General features: G+C 35.2%; 4 protein-coding genes across 10 annotated transcripts; 3 read left to right on the top strand and 1 right to left on the bottom strand.

The window, feature by feature from the left end:
• The first annotated feature begins 771 nt into the window (after positions 1-771).
• LOC140876248 (casein kinase 1-like protein 2) lies at positions 772-4,530 on the top strand. The gene is made up of 14 exons (XM_073280163.1): positions 772-1,026; positions 1,119-1,159; positions 1,814-1,883; positions 2,000-2,148; positions 2,221-2,316; positions 2,410-2,480; positions 2,631-2,692; positions 2,810-2,873; positions 2,952-3,036; positions 3,109-3,235; positions 3,338-3,420; positions 3,492-3,549; positions 3,654-3,778; positions 3,939-4,530. The coding sequence occupies exons 1-14, from the start codon at positions 951-953 to the stop codon at positions 4,215-4,217; spliced, it is 1,386 nt and encodes a 461-aa protein (XP_073136264.1). The 5' UTR covers positions 772-950; the 3' UTR covers positions 4,218-4,530.
• Positions 4,531-6,283: 1,753 nt separating this feature from the next.
• LOC140876249 (glycylpeptide N-tetradecanoyltransferase 1-like) lies at positions 6,284-8,861 on the top strand. 2 transcript variants are annotated; one of them, XM_073280164.1, is made up of 2 exons: positions 6,284-6,420; positions 7,243-8,861. In XM_073280164.1, the coding sequence occupies exon 2, from the start codon at positions 7,253-7,255 to the stop codon at positions 8,561-8,563; it is 1,311 nt and encodes a 436-aa protein (XP_073136265.1). In that variant the 5' UTR covers positions 6,284-6,420; positions 7,243-7,252; the 3' UTR covers positions 8,564-8,861. The 2 variants fall into 2 exon arrangements, with proteins under 2 accessions (XP_073136265.1, XP_073136266.1); XM_073280165.1 differs by having other exon boundaries at positions 6,326-6,424.
• A 639-nt stretch (positions 8,862-9,500) lies between these two features.
• Positions 9,501-14,561, top strand: LOC140876251 (tRNA N(3)-methylcytidine methyltransferase trm141-like). Of its 4 annotated transcripts, none has more exons than XM_073280168.1 (10): positions 9,501-9,716; positions 9,811-9,918; positions 10,308-10,412; positions 10,627-10,734; positions 10,858-10,929; positions 11,059-11,109; positions 11,797-11,859; positions 11,949-12,073; positions 12,459-12,779; positions 14,421-14,561. In XM_073280168.1, the coding sequence occupies exons 1-9, from the start codon at positions 9,537-9,539 to the stop codon at positions 12,490-12,492; spliced, it is 846 nt and encodes a 281-aa protein (XP_073136269.1). In that variant the 5' UTR covers positions 9,501-9,536; the 3' UTR covers positions 12,493-12,779; positions 14,421-14,561. The 4 variants fall into 4 exon arrangements, with proteins under 4 accessions (XP_073136269.1, XP_073136268.1, XP_073136272.1 ...); XM_073280167.1 differs by having other exon boundaries at positions 14,403-14,527; XM_073280171.1 differs by having other exon boundaries at positions 12,573-12,779; positions 14,403-14,527.
• LOC140876245 (U-box domain-containing protein 35-like) lies at positions 14,351-18,903 on the bottom strand. Of its 3 annotated transcripts, none has more exons than XM_073280156.1 (8): positions 18,567-18,903; positions 18,230-18,321; positions 17,917-18,038; positions 17,367-17,513; positions 16,338-16,866; positions 15,872-15,970; positions 15,362-15,790; positions 14,351-15,077 (listed from the first exon to the last, which is right to left on the bottom strand). In XM_073280156.1, exons 1-8 carry the CDS (start codon positions 18,748-18,750, stop codon positions 14,358-14,360), a joined length of 2,322 nt encoding a protein of 773 aa, XP_073136257.1. In that variant the 5' UTR covers positions 18,751-18,903; the 3' UTR covers positions 14,351-14,357. The 3 variants fall into 3 exon arrangements, with proteins under 3 accessions (XP_073136257.1, XP_073136256.1, XP_073136258.1); XM_073280155.1 differs by having other exon boundaries at positions 17,367-17,516; XM_073280157.1 differs by having other exon boundaries at positions 17,367-17,516; positions 18,484-18,903.
• Between the last annotated feature and the right edge of the window lie 1,182 nt (positions 18,904-20,085).

The raw sequence follows: 20,085 nt of genomic DNA on the forward strand, positions 1-20,085 counted from the left end.
TAACCGAACCGAATTAATCGAATTGACCGATTTTTTTGAATGTCAAAACCGAATTACCGAAATAACCGAACCGAATTTTCGAATTGGCTCGGTTCGGTCGGTTAATTCGGTTTAACCGAAATCTTGCTCACCCCTAATAGTGACTGGCTTTTGATTTGTTGGTTAGAATGTAAATAAACCAATCCGCTCGTTAGTTATTTGAAGCTCGATTCGATAAAACTCGTTTAATGAGGCTTGTTAAGATAAATGAACCAAACTCGAATTTTATGATATTTGGATCGTTAGCTCGTGAATACGTTCGTTAGTAGGCTCGCGAGTAAGCTCTTAGATGAAAAAAATAATAGTTTTGCCATTGATAATAGATTTTACTCTTTTACTTGTGACAAATATATAATTTTTTTATTAGAATAAAATTAAAATTTTAATAAAAATATTATATTTTTCTTTAAATATAAAATTTAAATAAATTCAATGAATATTTAAATTTATAATTATTAAGTTCGTTTAGGTTTAATAAAAAATCGAATAAGCTCGTGAGTTATAAGTATATTTTTTAAATAAATTTCGAGTTTGACTCGAATATAAATGACCCAAACCCAAAAATTGAAGAGTTCGATTCGATTCGACTTGTTAACGTCCTCGTTGGTCAAACTTGTTTATAATTATAAAAATACCCTTTGTCCACCTTACGCATTTACTTTTCATCTCATTTTTCTCGTTTCATTTATAATATAATAATAATAATAATTGCAACTTAATTATTATAGGCAAGTTTACTTCCGCGTGGGACGATTAGATCAAAGCGCGATGACGGAAGAAGCTACCGATGCATCGTATTGATTGCGTCATATAAAATGTCGCAATACCTGGCCAGTTTCCTTCTGTGGGAATTTCATTCGTTGAACAGGTTGAATTCTTGTAATTCGGGTTGATTTCGATTTGTGATTGGAATGGAACCGCGTGTGGGGAATAAATTTCGGCTGGGCCGGAAGATTGGGAGTGGCTCGTTTGGAGAGATCTATTTAGGTATGTCTACATGTTACTTTTCGTTGTTTAAATTTTATGGATTTTTATTATTTTTTTGATTAATTTTTGTTTTAATGTGTTGTGCTTTTCAGGTACTAATATTCAGACGAATGAAGAGGTTGCCATTAAGCTTGTGAGTGATTGGGAAGCTTGCTTTGTTAGATTATTTTTATCATCGATGTTATTCTTTGAATGGTTATTATGTTTTGGTTCTTTTCATAAGTATGACATTTTTTACATGTAATTTGGTGTGTTGCGGTTTCTCCCAAGTTATTGATCACTGATGGAAGAATTGTGGCTTTCTTTACGCAAGAGGAAGAAAGAAAGGATGGTTATTTAACCACAGTAGTTCGTGTCAAGGAAAAACCGGCCATTTGTTGAGCTATAGCTATATGTTGGAGTTTTTTTAAGTAACGTTTGTTTTATAACTGATAAAAACTTATTGTGCGAATAAAATATTGCCATACCGGAAAGAGTTAATAGGCACTATTCCAAGTATCCTAAGTTTATGAATGGGGATCAAGTACTTGTGCAAGCTTGTCTTTGGTCCTGACGTTCTGTGCCCCAAGTCGTGATGCTTTGCGACATCGAGCAAGAGACGAAAAGAGATATCAGTGCTCATGGACTAATCTTTTATGGGTGTCTTGCCAAACCTAGTGAAAATGCATTTTCAGTTGCATTTTGCATATTTTGTTTTCTTTGAGCTTATTGATACTCTGCAATAAGTAAAACGTTATTGTTTGTTTCACCGTAAAATAAAACTCACGTTTTCTGTCATTTATTTCAGGAAAATGTCAAGACTAAACATCCTCAGTTAATGTATGAGTCAAAGTTGTACAGATTACTTCAAGGAGGAAGTAATGATAATTTTTATATGTTTTAGATGTTGGATTTTTATTTTTATTATTTTTTTTGTGCATCTTAATATTTTTTATGCGCTTACTGTTGTATTTTAAAATTTTAAATTTTGTAGCTGGAATTCCAAATGTCAGATGGTTTGGAGTAGAGGGAGACTATAATGTTCTTGTTATGGATTTACTGGGACCTAGTCTTGAAGACTTGTTTAACTTCTGTAGTAGGAAGCTTTCACTTAAGACAGTGTTGATGCTGGCGGATCAAATGGTATGACATTTTTTTGCTTGCTTTGTATTAAGGTCATTGATTATTTGTATTTAAGTATTCCCTTGTTTTCAGATTAATCGTGTTGAGTTTATTCACTCGAAGTCTTTCCTGCATCGGGATATCAAGCCCGACAACTTTTTAATGGGTTTGGGAAGGCGTGCAAATCAGGTGATCCATTCCTAATTTGAAATTTTCTTATTTTTCTGCTTTTGTTGGTTTTTAATGATCTTCCAAATCCATCACTCCATCAATCACATGCAGGTTTATGCAATCGATTTTGGGCTTGCCAAGAAATATAGGGACTCATCAACGCATCAGCACATTCCGTATAGGTGAGATATTGTGTATATGGAAACTCTGTGGCCTGTGCTGTCTCTTTTGAAAGATTATTGTGTACAATTATTCTTCTTTATATATTTGGCAAGGGGCTAAGGGGTTATGGTTTCCATTTTACTTAATCAAATGGCACATACTTGATGCAGGGAAAATAAAAATTTGACTGGAACAGCCAGATATGCGAGCATGAATACGCATCTTGGCATTGGTATGCATGCGAGTGAAGTTTTGGTCCCTTTTGGCTTGAAACTTTTTATATACAAGGGTTTTTAGATGAGCATTGAGTTTATACTTGATTTGTTCTACTGCATTTGTCAATGCATAGAACAAAGTCGCAGGGATGATCTGGAATCACTTGGATATGTTTTCATGTACTTCTTAAGGGGAAGGTATATCTCGGTCTGAAATGCCTAATATCTCTTACTTTGAAACTCATTAATATGTCTGTTTGTCTGGGCAATTTGCAGTCTTCCTTGGCAGGGGCTGAAGGCTGGAACTAAGAAACAGAAGTACGAGAGAATTTGCGAAAAGAAAGTTTCAACCTCTATCGAGGTAACCGACAATTTGACATTTCTTATCCTCTCTTCTGGTAATCCTCCCTGACTTTAATACACTCTTTTTCAGGCTTTGAGCCGCAGTTATCCTGCTGAGTTCGCATCTTACTTCCATTATTGCCGTTCTCTTAGATTTGATGATAAACCAGATTATACCTATTTAAAGAGAATTTTCCGTGACCTTTTTATTCGCGAAGGTTTGATTGTGTATCCTTACTCTCCAATATTACCTGCTATTGGAATTCTCAAGTGTTACCAATTTAGCTTCTTCATCCATCAATGCTTGATTCTTCTGCCAGGTTTTCAATTTGACTATGTTTATGACTGGACAATTTTGAACTTTCAGCAATCCCAGCTGACCAATTCTCCCTTTGGGGCCCTTGTAAGCAACATTATAATTTTAGATTATCCTCTGTTGCTTCAAATACAAGCGATTTGATTTTTTTTGGATAGGGCCCAACTGCAGGAACAAGTTCGGGGATACGCCATGCTAATATTGATAGGCCAACAGGTGGCTCCTGTGCATTTATTGTTTTGCTTTCTGATAACCATTGTTTGGTAATCTTGTATCTTTTTCACGTGAATATTTGTAATGTTAGCGCTAATTTTTTTCAGGTGGTGAAGAAGGGAAGACTCTTGGTTGGTCTGCAAATACTACTCATGGCAGAAACTTTTTGGATTCTGGAAGCTTATCTAGACAGAAAGACCCAGTAGCTAGTGACTCAGCCATCGGTAAAGAAGTAAGAACTTGAATATTTAAGGATCAAAAAAGAGTTGATTAGTTATAGGGTGTTGGTAATTTAATTTGACATGAGATTCCCTTCATTGTTGGATTGTGCAAGTTTGTGTGTGTAAAGTTTCTACTCTTGTAATGTTTCATTTTTCCTATTCTTTTTGTAGTCATCTAGTACCAACATTTTGCGACAAAATTCATCTTCAAGACGACCTACTGTCCCAACCAGTCGCGAGCCTGAGATTTCTGGCCAAGATCCTGATCGATCACGCTCCCATCTGGCAGACACTAGCCCAAGAGCACTCCACAAAGATTCAAGCTTCACACGATTGGATCACAAGCGCTTTTCTTCTTCAAAAAACCCCCTCAACATAAAGGGTTTCGAATCTACATTGAAAGGAATGGAGAACCTGAACTTTGGCAACAATGAAAGGGTACAATATTAGCTTACTGTTTTTCCGCTTGTTCCGTCTGTAAATATTGGAAATGGTACATCTATCAGCACTTCGGGGGCATATTACTTTCCAACGAAGAAAACAAGCTCAAAGAAATTCAATTCAAAACTCGATGCCGATTATTTGAACCTCTCAAAAGTGTGAGACCACAAAGTTGCAGCACCTACTACGTCCAGGTCTTGTTTATAGTAGCTGCTTTAAGATTTCTTGGCGCAACAGCACTCCATTTCATTTTCTATTTCCTATTTTCAACTGTTACCACTGTTACTGGTGTATTCTGTCTATGCATTTGTTTCTTGTTTTTGTTCTACGCTTCAGCGGTTTTCACCGCTACTGATCAACTCATCATTTCTTGCCGGCACCCAAATTGATACAAAATATCAATCGAGATTATTTTGTTATCGATCAAATTTCAACTTATTGGGTTCTGGCGAATCTATTGGGCCAAACTTAGGGATTTTATTGTGTTTTTGTTTTTTTACATTCCCACGAATACAACAACACGAGTCCATGGCAATTTTACTAGATGAGAGAACATTTGGACTACAAGCCGGTCTCGAGCCAAATTTAGTTTTAAGCCGAACAAATTGACATTAAAACGAATATTACTACCAAGAATTTTAAGCTCGAGCCAAATTTGGTTTTAAGCCGGACGAATTGACATTAAAACGAATATTACTACCAAGAATTTTAAGAACAAATTATATATGATACATAATATTTATGTGATTATGTTACAGATACAAAGTGTGTGCAATTGATCAGAAATAAATTAGTTTAATCAATTGAATTTTTTTAATTGATAAATATTTTATTTTTGTCTTCTTAATAATTTTTTTAACTGGTTATCAAATTCGCAACATAAATTAAAATTTTAAAATGTTGATAAACAAAATTACCATATTATTAATGCATAAATAAGAATTTTATAAAAAAATTATTAATTATATAATTAATTAAAAGCAAAAAAAAGAAAGAAAAACTCGCTGTTACTGACGGGATTTCAATATTTTTGCAATCCTCCATTTTTTACATTAATTTTGAAATTAAATTTTTTTAAAATTAAAATTAAAAACCAAATTCGCAACATAAAATAAAAAATTTGATATGTTGATAAACAAATAGTCATATTATTAATTAATTAAAAAAGAAAAAGTTGGTACTCGTAGGTCCCCACGAGTGCTGACAACGGACACATCGTTCGCTGTCAGCATCAGCGGACGCTGCATTTTTTAATACAACGGAACATGGACTGCAATCCTTCATATTTTACATTAATTTTGAAATTTAATTTTTTTTAAAATTAAATTTTAAAAAAAACCCGGTTTTCCTTCTATGATATTTATTAATTTTCCTTTTGATGAAAGAAAAATCAAGGATAAATTTACTTTAAATTTCTAAATCTAAATTCAAATTTGTTTTTGGTCATCGTTAGAAAAAATATGAGTGTAAACTCTCTGATCTATTGAAAATATTTTTGGACTCTTTGGGCCCACATGTCTTTTCACGGATGAAAATATTGAAAATATAGTACTAATATATGATATTCGAGCACTAAGTGGTTTAGTTCTGATACAAAAGATAAGATTTTAAGTATAAAGTTTGAACATCTTTATTAATATAAACACTTGCAACATATATTTAAATGTTCATCTAAAGAAGACAAATGTGTGCTTGATATCAATACTTGCTTACATATTTGAGTACTCAAAAATCATATATTAGTACCGGATTTGAAACAGTTGATGCTCAAATATCATGTATTCGTATCATATTTTCAATTTTTTATACCGATTTTTATCCGAGAAAAATAAGTAGGCTCAGGAAGTGTAATTTTTATTTTTATTTTTTGGATTAAGTAGTGTAATTTTTATTTTATTTTTTTGTTGATAAAAACTGATCACAAACTTGAATTTGGATATAGAGATTTAAAGTACGTATACGTTTGCCCAAAAATCAAAGAGTCAAAGTAGAGCATTGTCAAAGAAAAGACAATTATTAAAAGTGGAACTCTTTATCAAAAGCGTTCAAAGCAAAACATTTATTAAAAGTGTACACTTTATCAAAATCGTGTTCGCACCCATCACCAGACCATTCGCAGTAACTTGCTTGTGTTCTCCGCAACAAATTTGGGTGTGTAAAGCCCTAGATCTTGTCACTTGCCCCCACAAAAATTTCCGAATCGAAGTTAAAGGTTGGTACCCAATCTCGCAGCTTTACTTCAATATTGTCATGTTTTTAATTTTCTGATTCAGATCTTAAACTCCGCGGTCATTCTTCACACTTGAGATTTGTGGCATTTCGTGATTGACTGGATTATGTGAAATTCATTTAGCTGCATTTCGTTTCTTGCGATTGATTACTATTTTGAAATTAGATTCGATACTTCTTCAAAATCTATCTTCAATGTGTAAGATGTTCCCAGATTAAGAATTTGTTTGAGTATCGGTTAGCTGTTGCTTTATCTTGCAGTCTCTGGTTGCTTGAACCCTGTTAAAACTAAGTGATGAAGCATTATGCAGATATTCATGTTAACTTTGTTTAATGGCTTTCTGTGGTGTGATCATTAAGTTTGGATTGCGTGTCAGTCTGTGTGATAGTGTGCTCCTATGGCGAATTCAAGAATTTTGATATGGAGGGGGGCGGGCAGACCTTGTGTTTTTGGGGTGCTAAAATTTGTAATATTAGAACAAATATTTTTCAATAGAGAGAAGTGAAGGTGCTCGTCTATGACTTTCCTAAAACGCCCTCGTTATGTCTCCATGTGGTGTGCTTCTGGAAAAGTTCCAGTTTTAAATCGAGCCAATTAAAGTGTAACTATGGTTTTTTCAGTGTTTTTGGCTTTGTTGTATTTTGATAAGTGTGCCCATTCAGCTCCTAGTCTGTTTCCTATCGTTGATGTTCACCTTAAAATATGATGTCTTTCTTTGAGAAATTTCTTTATATTTTTGTACTCGTGTTAGAATTCCTCTCTCATTTTTCTACTTTATTCTGTTCTCTTAAATTGATGATGCAGTTTCTTGAGAATGGCTGACGACGACACACCGACTGAAAGCCACAATTTTTCTAGCAATAATACCTTATCTTCTGAAAAAGAGAATGAGAACGAAAATGATGTATCAATTGATTCTTTATCGCGGAAAGTTCAGGAGTCTCTTTCTCTTGCAAAGAGGCATAAGTTTTGGGAAACCCAACCTGTTGGGCAGTTCAAGGATCTTGGGAACACGAGTCTCTCTGAAGGTCCAATTGAACAGCCAACACTCCTTTCGGAAGTAAAGCAAGAGCCATATAATCTTCCGGCTCCTTACGAGTGGATTACATGTGATATGGACTCTGAGGAGATGTGCATTGAGGTGTATAATCTCTTAACCAATAACTATGTTGAGGACGACGAGAACATGTTTAGATTTAATTACTCAAAGGAGTTTCTTCAATGGGCACTGCGCCCTCCTGGTTATTATAGGAGTTGGCACATTGGAGTAAGGGTAAAGAGTTCAAAAAAATTGGTTGCATTCATTACTGGGGTCCCTGCAAAAATACGTGTTCGCGATGATGTAGCAATGATGGCTGAGGTTAATTTTTTGTGTGTCCACAAGAAGCTTAGATCAAAAAGATTGGCTCCAGTTTTGATTAAGGAGGTTACAAGGAGGATTCATTTGGAGAATATCTGGCAAGCTGTTTATACTGCTGGTGTTGTCCTTCCTACTCCCATAACGACTTGTCAATATTGGCATAGATCTTTGAATCCAAAGAAGCTTATTGATGTTGGGTTTTCTAGGCTTGGTGCAAGGATGACAATGAGCCGAACGATAAAGCTTTACAAATTACCAGATCAGACTGTGACCCCTGGATTCAGAAAGATGGAACCTCGTGATGTTCCTGCAGTTACTCGTTTGCTTAGAAATTACCTGAAACAATTCGCGGTTGCACCAGATTTTGATGAATTAGATGTAGAACATTGGATTCTTCCCAGGGAGAATGTTGTGAACAGTTACTTGGTCTCAAGTCCTGATAATCAAGAAATCACTGACTTCTGTAGTTTTTACACCTTACCCTCTTCAATACTTGGTAGTCAAAGCCATTCTAGTCTCAAGGCTGCTTATTCTTATTACAATGTGTCCACAAAGACCCCGTTGCTTCAGCTGATGAATGATGCTCTTATTGTTGCCAAGAAAGAGGAATTTGATGTTTTCAATGCTTTGGATGTTATGCAGAACGAGAGTTTCTTGAAGGAGCTGAAGTTTGGCCCAGGTGATGGGAAACTTCACTACTACCTCTACAACTATCGGCTAAGGCATGTATTGAGATCGTCAGAACTTGGGCTTGTACTCTTGTAGATTGGGAGTAGAATTCAGTTTTTGGCGCAGGTCGAGGATTTTACTAATTTAAGCCAAAGATGACTTCCCCAGCACTATTCTCTGGAATCTTCAGTTAGTTTCAGAATAATATCATTCAAAGCTAAACAAAAAAAAAGAAGATGAATTTGTGATTGGGAATATATAATTTTCTCCTCCGAATTTCATTGGCATTTTGTTTGGTTCTTGTTTTCTTGTATTCTAGTTTAGATGAAAGTTCGTTGTTACCTATGAATTTTATATGGTATTTATGCCGTTGTCGAAATTTATTTTGGCTTTATTGATGTGAACAACTTAGGTTGTAAATTGGATGTTCGAATTCATACTCGAAGCTCCTTTCTTGTGTGTCTCTGTGTGTGTTTTTTCAAGTTCTACTGACTCGTGTACAAAGATAAAAGATTATTGATTTTTTTTTGACAAATTTGTTAAAGAAAAATCTATGATCACTTATTTTTAGCGTTTGCAAATGTAAGATAAAATTCGGTTCCAGGTTTGGTTAATGTCCGTTGAAAACCAAATCGAATTGACCGAAACCTAAAAAATTCAAAATTTTATAAAATCAATTAAAATATTAAATGTTTATCATAATAAAACACAGTTTAAAAAATTAAAAATAACAAAAATTAAGTACACTATTAAATATAAACACATTAAACAAAATATTATAAATGATACATAGAGCCTAATAAAAAAAATTCAAAAATATTATAAATGATACATAGAGCCTAATAAAAAAATTCAAAATTCAATTATTTTTAATTCGGTTATCCATTTTTTTTAAGAAACCGAAAACCTTATTAAATTAACTGATTTATCCAAAACATTCTAATACTGAAATTTAATTTTCGAATTAACCAAACTATAAATTTTCAAATTTATTCAATTTGGTTAATTCGATTTAACCAACATAGTGCTACTCTCAAAGACAAATGATCTATCTTCCAAACAGCTAAAGATGAGGCTTGCGACCCAGTCGACGGTGTCGTTTTTGTCTTCGTCGGCGGTTGCTTCCCGCCATTTCTCGGTTGTCCCAATATACTTTTGCCAACGCGATTTTTACGATGGCAACGAACACCATTTCAGCAGAAAGTCGCTCAAGTACTGGGACAAGTTCTACAAGCGCCACAAGAGCAAGGTTTGTTTGTTTGTTTTTTTTTTTTTTTAATACATTGTTTTTTCTGCTATTTTGAGCTTGGCTTTGTTTTTCTTGTGGAAATTTCCTGTTTCAGTTTTTCAAGGACAGACATTATTTGGAGAAGGATTGGGGCAAGTACTTTTTGGAAGATAATGATGGTGGTGATAGGGGTGCTTCTGAAAATGGAAAAGTACTTTTAGAGGTGATGATGCTTTTCTAATTTGAGAAGATTTCGTGACGATTTTTTTTTCTTGAATAGTTTATCGTGCAATTTCACAGAACTGGTATCACATAATGTAGTTATTTAATTATTCCTGTGAATATGGTAGTATTATTATTATTTTTGGCAATCTTGAATCTAGATATAGTGCGTGAGTAGGTTGCAAGTCTTATTCACTAACTTTCTAAGTACCCTTGATATTTACTCCAGTTTCAGTCCAGAGGAAGCTGCTTTCTAAACTTAGCGATTGCAACAAGATCGTTTTTTGCTGGGATGATAAGCTTGTATGATTAGTTTTGCCACAGTATATGTTTGTGGCTATCCATTTGACATCTTGATGGAGAATCAAATTTCTGACCGGTTTGTCACAGGTCGGTTGTGGAGCTGGAAACACCATCTTTCCTCTTATTGCTGCATACCCTAAGCTCTTTGTTTATGCTTGTGATTTCTCATCCGATGCTTTGGCTCTTGTTAAGGTTTATCCACTCTCTCTCGCCTTTTTTCTACCGTAATTGTTCAACCCCTTAACAAGGGGAACTGTAATTGAATTGTGAAGTTATGGGAATGCATAGCTAGATGTGGGATTATCGAGCTGGGATGTAAACATTTTTCTAGCCGTCGATTAATTGATTTGTTGAATTCGGCAATTAATAACATCGCCATGTATTGTTTTTAAAAATCTGATTACAGTCACATTCAAAATTCACCGAAGACCGGATGCATCTTTTCAATTGTGATGTTTCAAGTGACGAGCTATGTGACAAAATTTTGCCTTGTTCTGTTGATGTTGTTACTTTGGTAAGTCAATGATGGTGGTAAGCGTAAAATTTTTGTTCCTGTAGTTTTGTAAAATTTGTGGAGTGGTTCTCCTAAATGGCACATTGGGTGTTTGAGCTGGTTAAATAATGCATGCACGTGTAGGTTTTCATGTTGTCTGCAGTTTCTCCAAATAAGATGTCTTTTGTGCTTCAAAATCTGAAGGAAGTACTGAAGGTTGGTTGTTCTGTAGAAGTTTTGCATTTTCTCACTCTTCCTATTCCTCTATTTATCTCGTATTTATGTTTTTATTAGTAATTCTTCTTCCCTTTTTGGATTCCTGTGTGAATTACATAACTTTTGCAGCCAAATGGCCATATTCTTGTGAGGGATTATGCTGTTGGAGATTCAGCACAAGTAAGTTCCTTCTTATTAATTGTGATGTGAAACTCATTTTTTCCTCCATGTACATTTTTGGTGTTTTTATTATCTTCTTACAGCGGCAAATAAGTTTTGTGCTTTTTCGGTGCTAGTCAATTGAAGGTGTTGGCTGCTGATATCTGTATACAAGCGTCTCTTGGCATGCTTTGCGTGCATATATGTATAAAAAAATTTTGTGTTAAATTTTTTCTTGTTATTTTTAATTTTATGGTTACACATAATAAATTTTGTATGTCAGGAGTGATATGATTGTTTAAAAATTCAAAACTCTAGATAAAGATGAATAAATATTTTAGTGGTTTTAAAATTTTGGAAAGTGGATTATGCTAATTATAAGGGAGCTACAAATTACGAAAATAGAACTTTATGATATTTTTTATTCAATAAAAATGTAATATTTTTATAATTTGAGAGGGGTATTTTTGGCATTTTAAAATTCACCATGTCGCCAAAAGTTAGTTACTCCAGGCGCTCAACTATAATAATATAGTATAGAAATATAGATTTATTTCAAAGCGATACTTCTTATTTTGAGAATAGGTCTCCATGTGCTTGCTATTTTACGCGCATTACTATTGGATGTGCATTAGTTCGATTATCGATTTTTTATTCATGAAACTGTTTGACCAGCCTGTTGAATTACATATGAACTGCATTTCTCAGGTGAAGTTGCAAAATAGAAATCAGATGATCAGCCATAATTACTACTTTAGACAGGATGGAACTGTAAGTATTTGTTGGAATTTGTGTCATATTTTCATGTTTGTCAAGCTGCTGGTGATATAAATTCCGATGGCTGGTGTTGATACTTGCAGTGTTCATTTTTTTTCTCTGAGGAATTTTTGTCGAGTTTATTTTCAAGAGCGGGTTATGACATCGTGGATATGACTACGTACTGCCGACAACATGAGAATCGTTATAGAAATATGACATTTCAGCGGTATGATAAAATGATCTCCATAGTTTTGCTTTTTATGTGCATCACTTATTTTGGCATTGATTGATGTAGGAAGTCTCTTATTTGTTAAGGTAGAGGGAACAAGGGGTTGGGTAGAAAAGAGAACTATAACAAAACTTTAGATGGTGCACAGGTTTATGGGGAAATGTTCACTAGCGTGCAATTGTTAGCGCACACTAGAGATATAAGCATGGTTGACCTGTAGTTATCAGTTACTATGATCGCTGTCTTTCTATCATCTTTGACTTATTATTTCAGTAAATATAGAGGTTGCTATACAACCGAATTTTTTATATAGACTTTCTTCCCTTATTTTTTATTTTTCAATTTTCTTTCCTGAAGCTGTAATCTGACTTCCCATGTTCAGGCGATGGATCCGAGCAATATTCGGAAAGAGTTGACACAAATTTTCTTCTTCTTCTTGTATTTTGTGGTGGAGTTAATTTGGGACAATTTAGCTTATGAATTTAATTGCTATCAGTTTTGGAAAACGGGATGCTGGTTGAATTCTTTCCAGTAGTTGTGACGACATTATGTATATCTACCCATCTTATGACAAAATTGTCATAACTGGGTGATGATATGCTTGCTTGTGAATTGGTGGAAGACACAAATCAACGTCGGGAATGGGCCAAAAACCTAGGATGCTCATTTTCCTGCTGGAAACCCCAAAGTGGTATCTGCTGACGTGAGTCGCTTGATTTATGTTTACTTTTATAATTCCAAAATGAACCAACCAGTCGCATGGTATATGTATCATACATGCGCCTCTCTTGAGTTGGACAACATTTAGAAATGTTAGAATATTAAATGTCTCCAGTGTGATTTTTATCATGATCTACAGACAAAATAATATTCAACCATTTGGGGGATTTTACGCTTATGAATTGGAACAATGCCGCCAAAGTTTAAGCTTGTGGACATTGTTTAATAATGTATTTTATTAGGGGATAATTAGTATTTTCAGATTTATTTAGTTACTATATGTGTTAAATTTGAACTTGGACCTAACTCAACTTAAAAAACTAGCTCAAGGGGGAGGGTTGTCCAAGACCATATATTGAACTCTCAGAAACTTTATCTATCCGATGTGGGACATATTTCAACAATATGTTTTGGGTTTAATTAAGTTTTATTTTTAACCCATTTAGCGACTCTAAGTTGGTTTTTTGACAAAATAAGACACTTCCGCAAGATTGTAAAAATAGATCATATTTTGAGTTTTAATGATGTGTTGGAGATTTTGGGTTTTTCTTGAACAATAACTTTTCTAGGTGTGAACATTGTGACTGAAGTTTCGAGCCTGCATTCAACTCTCATATTTTGGGTGTTCACTCCCTCATTTTTCTGCTCATGTTTATCATTTCATGTTTCTTTTTTTTTAGAATTTTTTTTTGTGTTTTACTTGGTTTGCAAGTCCTAGGCAAATAATGCGTTAAAATATGTTTCTCATGCACCATGTAGATAAGTTTACAAAACTTGCTTTAACTCTCTCACGAATTGATCTTTGATGACATTGATTTCTTCCCATTTATAAGAACAAAAGCCCTGGAATGTTTAGTATTTTGATTCAAAGTTGAGGACTTGAATTTTGGTCTTAATTCTAATTTTAAAACATTATTAAAAAAATAGAATAAGGCTTGGATGGGTCGAGCTTGTTAGAGGTATTAAAACATTAAATGTCACAGAATCTGAGTTAAAATGAGGTATTTAACAGCCCGCACAATCTCCCTTGTTTTCTTTATGAACGAATACTGCTAATTTGTAGTATTAAAATGGAGAAGTAGGGACTGCTTATTATCTGATATCAGAGTTATCCAAAAAAAACATGCTAGTGGAGGAAGACGTGCCAAGGACAGGAGACATACGGCTAGAAAGAGTGGCAAAAGGAATCCTTTGTCTGTAACCCTACATAATTTTGTATGTTTTTGGTTCTACTATGTATACTATATAAGACAAAGCAAATTTAGGACATCATATTGTGTTAACCTTTTAATTTGAAGAGAAAATAGTTGTCCCCTTGTAGACCAAGAAATACAAAATTTAATTGTAATTGGTGAATTCTGTAATGGAATTTGCAAAATCGTTGGCCAACTCCTGGTGTCGTGCTCATTAATGAGCTTCTGTGCGCTGCCTTTTTAAGAGCTAATCCAATTTCTAATGTCGTGGTTGTGCCATTGTCACTTTTACAGATCTCATCTGACTGTCTTTGTAAAACTTTGTTCTGACTCTCCTGCCTTGAATGTGAATTTTCTAAACTTGGTTCTCATGAATCATTACAAGGAAATATGCCTTCCATATCTGATCCCAGGTCTCTCAACCGTTCCAGTTCAGGCAATATTACCGAATCTAATGCTGGGCGATCCCTCCTCCTCAATTCACAGCACTTTAAAGCCAATTCTGTGAATGACAAAGCCTCCTCTATAGGCCAGTCTTTCACTGCTGGATCAAGTATTTTGTCAAATTTCCCAGTCTCAATTGCGATCTCGACTTGATGAGTCAAACCCATTGGAGGCTTGGCAGTAATGATTTGCAAAAACAATACACCGAGTGAGTATATGTCTGATTTTGTACCTAACATCCCAGTTTGTTGGTACTCTGGATCGATATAACAGAATGTGCCGGCTGCTGATGTCATGTGATACTGAGATATTGCATCAGAGGTAGGCGGTGGGACCAACCTGGCTAGGCCTACATCACTAATCTTGCTCACATAATGGTTGTCCAGGAGAATGTTGGCAGGTTTGAGATCGCGATGTACAAGTGGCTCTGGTCTTGTCCGATGAAGAAAGTTCAAAGCAATTGCAATTTCTGCGGCAATTCTGAAACGGGCTCTCCACGACAAGGGCGGAGTACTATTTTTACAGAAAAGCCTGTCTTCTAAACTGCCATTTTCCATGTATTCATATACGAGGCAACCATTCTCTGGACAGGCACCCAACAAGATAACCATATTTGGATGCCTCATTCTGCTCAGAACCTCAACCTGCAATAATTGTTCATATGAGAGAAATTTGAAGATTATGCAGACTTTTGACCTTTTAATCTCAGAAATGCCATTTTTACCTACATCCTATTCATGATGTGAAAGGATGAATTGGACTTTGATCTGTTCATGGGTACGTTACTATTGAACATTTTCCGATGGATTTGAACCTTATTCTACCCTTTGAGGGAAGGGGACATTTGTTGCCTCTTAATTGAAAAGGGTTGAGTGTTATACTTTTATTATGTGGTTTAGTATATTTCTTGGAAAGAATATGTACCAACCTCTCTTTGGAACTGCAGTTGCCCTTGTGAGAAATCTGGCCTCAGAATCTTTATTGCGACAGGTGTATGATCCAGAAAAGCCTTGTAAACCGGCCCGTATCCACCTTCACCAATTTTATCAGAATCAGAGAAATGATTAGTCGCAGCTTCAATCTCATTGATGGAGTACTTCCTATATTTTAGAATGTTGCACGCTAATGCATCCATTGCCTTCTGTTTCTCATCAGCCTCGTGCTTGAACTTCATTTCAGCATGCCTTCTTCTCTCTGACTCCAACTCTGCTATGCGGTGAGCCTTCGTTGCTACTAAAACTGCAGCCTTATACTTTTGCTTCTCCCTTTCAACTATGGAGAATGCAGATTCTTGTGCGTGCATTGTGTCTTCTGAATGACACGTCTCTTCCATCTTCCATAGGTCAATCTCTCTTACCTGAAATTAAATATCGGTTTATTCAATTTTGTCTGGAAAATGTCTCCTTTTACAGCCATGTTGGAATTGTAAATTGATTGCCTTTTCATTAGCAGTTGCAGCTTCTATACACGCTGCATTGTACTTTTCTGTCACGTGTTTTAGCTCCACTTTCAATCTTCTCAATTCATCCTCCATTTCCTGCCATGGAATTGTGTTAGGAGATGATGAAACCAACATTACCATGCCTAGTATTAACCAATTTCATCACCATTTTGTCGCAGAACCGGAAACAAAAAGCAGAAAACAGATGCATCATCGAGAGAAAACGGAATGTGGTTCTACAAAAGAATAATCAAGGTACACGATTGAATGACTTTTGGCAATATCTTCTTGGAACTCATGCTTGACACAAAACTTCAGCCAAAAAGATAGTCTTATCGACATCGGACATAAAACCCCCAATGTTTGAAATTTAATTTTACCATGCAATGATAAGAGGATAAGGAGCGATGTCCAATAATGTTATACCATGTAGTCTTGTGAGTTGAGAAACTCTACAACTTACAGCTGCTTGTGAGGAACTAGAGCTCTTAGAAGAATCTGATTCCCTGTAATTATCCAAGAACTCAATGGAAACATCAGAATTGAAGCTGTGCGCTTCAGATTGATCACTTGAGCCAGATGCGAAATTGGTCGAGTTATCATAGGTTTGAGTCATAAGACCATTTTCAAGTCCAGTAATCTTTCTACCATCTAACTGGCTGAGCCCGAATTCGCTGCCATTACTTCCCATTGAATCAAGAGGCGACGCATTGTTGCTTCCAAAGGGGGTGCAATTATAACTATTGTACGCTGGATTCACCGGAGTAAGATTTCTGTTTCCGTAGTTGCTTTCCCATTGAACCATTTGCTGGAACTCATTGTTGCTCGATGAGCTTTGAGGGGACGGAGTCTTGCTGTTTAAAAACGGCCTATTCCATGGCGCTGTTTGCTGATATTCCATGAAGTTGTTTGGTGAATTCAGAGGGTATGTATTCTTGATAATATCCACCGGTCTTTGCCTATTTAATACTAAAGATGATTCCGCCTCTGTTCTGCAACTCCACACAAACTACTTTTCATGAGCCAAGTTGAACTACGGTAATGTCATTTTGAACAGTAAAGGATAAAATGATGTATTATGGTCTGTGAAAACAAAAAATAAATATAAATATCATCTATGTCTCTTAGAAGTTGCACTTTACGCTGTTGATTTTCCACCACACATATAAGCTTGTGTTCTCAGGTCGTGGGCTATCATTAATTTGTAACTTTTAATCTTACTGTCCCCTTATGTGTAACTAGATATTGAGCAGCAGAGGCTCGGGTTTAAGTGGCAACTTCAACTGGGTTCCAACTTCCAAAATGATACACTTAGAGAGATGCAGGTATAACAGAGGGTTCGGACAGAAAGAATGAAATGCTCACGCACAAGCTCTGATGCCAAAAAACTTGACGTATATGTAATGTAATAGTTTTACGCATTCAACATGCTCAATTATATAGTAGGATAGGATGCCATGTTCGTGAAATCTTTGGAATTGTTTTTTTTTACCCAAGAAATTCAGGCAAGAGTGGAGTGCTCGGTTCAATAGCAGATTTGATTCCTAGAGCTTTTCCACCCTTTGGTACTGCGTAAACTGAGCAAGAATCAGGTGCATACTTTGCCACACAACTTGGAACATCTGCATTTCTAAATGCCCTGCTATTACACAACACCATAATCTATTATTAACAGCAAAAATATATTAGGAAAAACAAAGGCTTACATGAAACTCACTTTATGTTTTATGAAAGCTAAAAACATCAGAGAAGACCATTACCCCTAGCTGCTGCCACATGTTCTATCTATTTCTTTTCCCAAAATGGATGACTATATTTGTAGTGGAAGAGGGGAACTCTGCATTTTCTAGACAGTAAATGGTCTAAGTTCAAAACCATTAGCTATAAGACAAGTTGAAAAGCCATATTGGCTATTGCTATGACAAGGTCGATCCAGTAATTTAGACCCCAGGTAATTTATTATATTACGAGGGATAAAAGTATTAATTTTTAAAGAAACAACGATGCACATTGAGTATGTGATATCATCTATGCACACATACCTTGAAATCGCGTTTCGTGTTGTGGCACCAAGAACAATGGTGGCGATGGAGTTAGCATCTATGTACTCGCACAGCGTTTTAGCTATGTCATGGCCGTGGAGAATCACTTCTTTTACACGAATCTGAAATGCGTAAATGTACAATCAAAAGAGAGAAAAAAACATAGATATCAGTTTAGCACTTCATGACCTCAATAGTATTAGTTACCAATTAATTCTTATACCAAAATTTTCCAACTAAACCCGAGTAAGAAATGCCTAGCTAGACTGCTAGAAAGCCCCCGAAAGGCGTATTTCAACTATGTGTTGATTACCGCTTTTCGAGCGCAAAAGCCGCGGTAAGGAAGAAACAATTGCTGCATTTCAGGTTGAGTTGGTGCACGCCCTTCCTTGGGGGCCAATTCCACTGCAAAGCACAATTAAGATGCATGAGTCTAAGGATTAAAATTATGTTGAAGATGATAAAGAACCCCGTTGGATGAAATCCAAATCCAAATTCCAATACTCTGCAATTTTCTCCTATTAAGAACCCAAAATCAAAACTCTTGAATGCCACAAGAGGACGTACTAGCTAGATGATTCGATCCACTCTGCAGGCTGGTGCCACCCTATATATTAATTAGAACAAGCTAAGAGAAGAAGAACACCCACATGGTTGAGTGCATATAACATGTAGGAGGATGATTCGGTTCTCTTTCAGATTTAAATTATCGACGGCCCATTTCACGGCGTGTTGGCTGTTCTTGTCTCTGTCGATGGCCACGGCGGTGGATATATTCCCTTCACCTGCAATATTCGTCATCGGCTCATGGTTTGCCATGTTGTATGGGTGCATGGCCGGCTAAGGCTGAGGAATGGTGGCGCTGTGCAGCTAGCGATGCCAGTAATAGAGAGGCCGCTGTTGCTGCGTGGCGCTGCCAAGCTGCTCAGCCTTGCATGAACCGGCGATGTTGTTGTGCAGGGAAAAATTTGATGGAAATGTGAAAGACTCGATTTTAATGACACCAAGATTTATTACTATTTTGTTTTGTAAGCGTAAATTTGGCCTATACTTGGGGGATTAGCCTTGTATGCATGTATTTACGCTTAATCCACAAGCAAGAGAGACAATTTCCTCGACCTCTAACTTTTTTTGCCCTTCTTATATTTGTTCCTTTTTTTTTATTTTAAAGTTTTAATCGGTTGTAAATTTGTGATAGGGTTCTAGAATACACGAAAATATTTGTATGAAGAAACCTATATATATTTATTCATGAAGCAAACGTAGTTTCATTTTACTTTATTTTAAGTCGAATAATACAAGCTAATTGCATAAATTTCTCATCTTTTATTCAAGAAATCGTATAATAACAAGTATTTGTGAAAAAGTACACATAAAAAAAAATTGTTTTAATTCAGCTGTAGTTACTTATCTCTGGTTCGGGTACGATTCTTCGATTCAAATAGCAAACAATTATATTATTTGCTTCCGGTTTGATATGGTGAAATGAATCAAATGATTATGAAACATTCCAACCTACAAATTGAACCGAAATAATATAGTTTTAAAGTATTACCGGCAAAGTACATGGAATTATGGATCTGTGGGGAAAGTTGTATATGTTCATTCCTGATATTTGCCACAACTGATTTTGTATATTTGTTTTTTTAAAAAAATAAAATTTGATTATTAATATTATCACGTTTTATTTTAATTTTAGTCTGATTTGTTTGTATCTTTTGCAATTTTGATCATTTAGCATGATGTGGTATTAAGTTTGACATGATAATGATCTAACACTAATGTGATGTTCACGTGCAAGGTTATATCAGCTCATTCGATCAAAATAATCATGTTGTCAAAAATTAAAATATACAAGCTAAATACCTAATTTGTTCACTCTCAAAAAAAAAAAAAAAAAACCTAATCTGTTAATATAAATGATCAAATTATAAAGACATCAGCATTCACAATAAAATAAAATAAAATCATAAATTCTCTTTTTTATTAATGTAACCAAAATTGTACAATTATAAGGTGTCATTGTCCCATTATATAATATTCCGTTTTTTCTGTTCTTTGTTATTTTGCAAGAATGACGAAAGGGGAGTGAGGCGTAAGTGATGCAAATTAATAATTAATCATAGTCTAAAAAGGTAGGAAGTAATTTGAAAATTGTGTAAATTATGA

This window comes from Henckelia pumila, chromosome 1 (genome assembly GCF_033568475.1).
Source record: "Henckelia pumila isolate YLH828 chromosome 1, ASM3356847v2, whole genome shotgun sequence".
Taxonomy (NCBI): Eukaryota; Viridiplantae; Streptophyta; class Magnoliopsida; order Lamiales; family Gesneriaceae; genus Henckelia; species Henckelia pumila.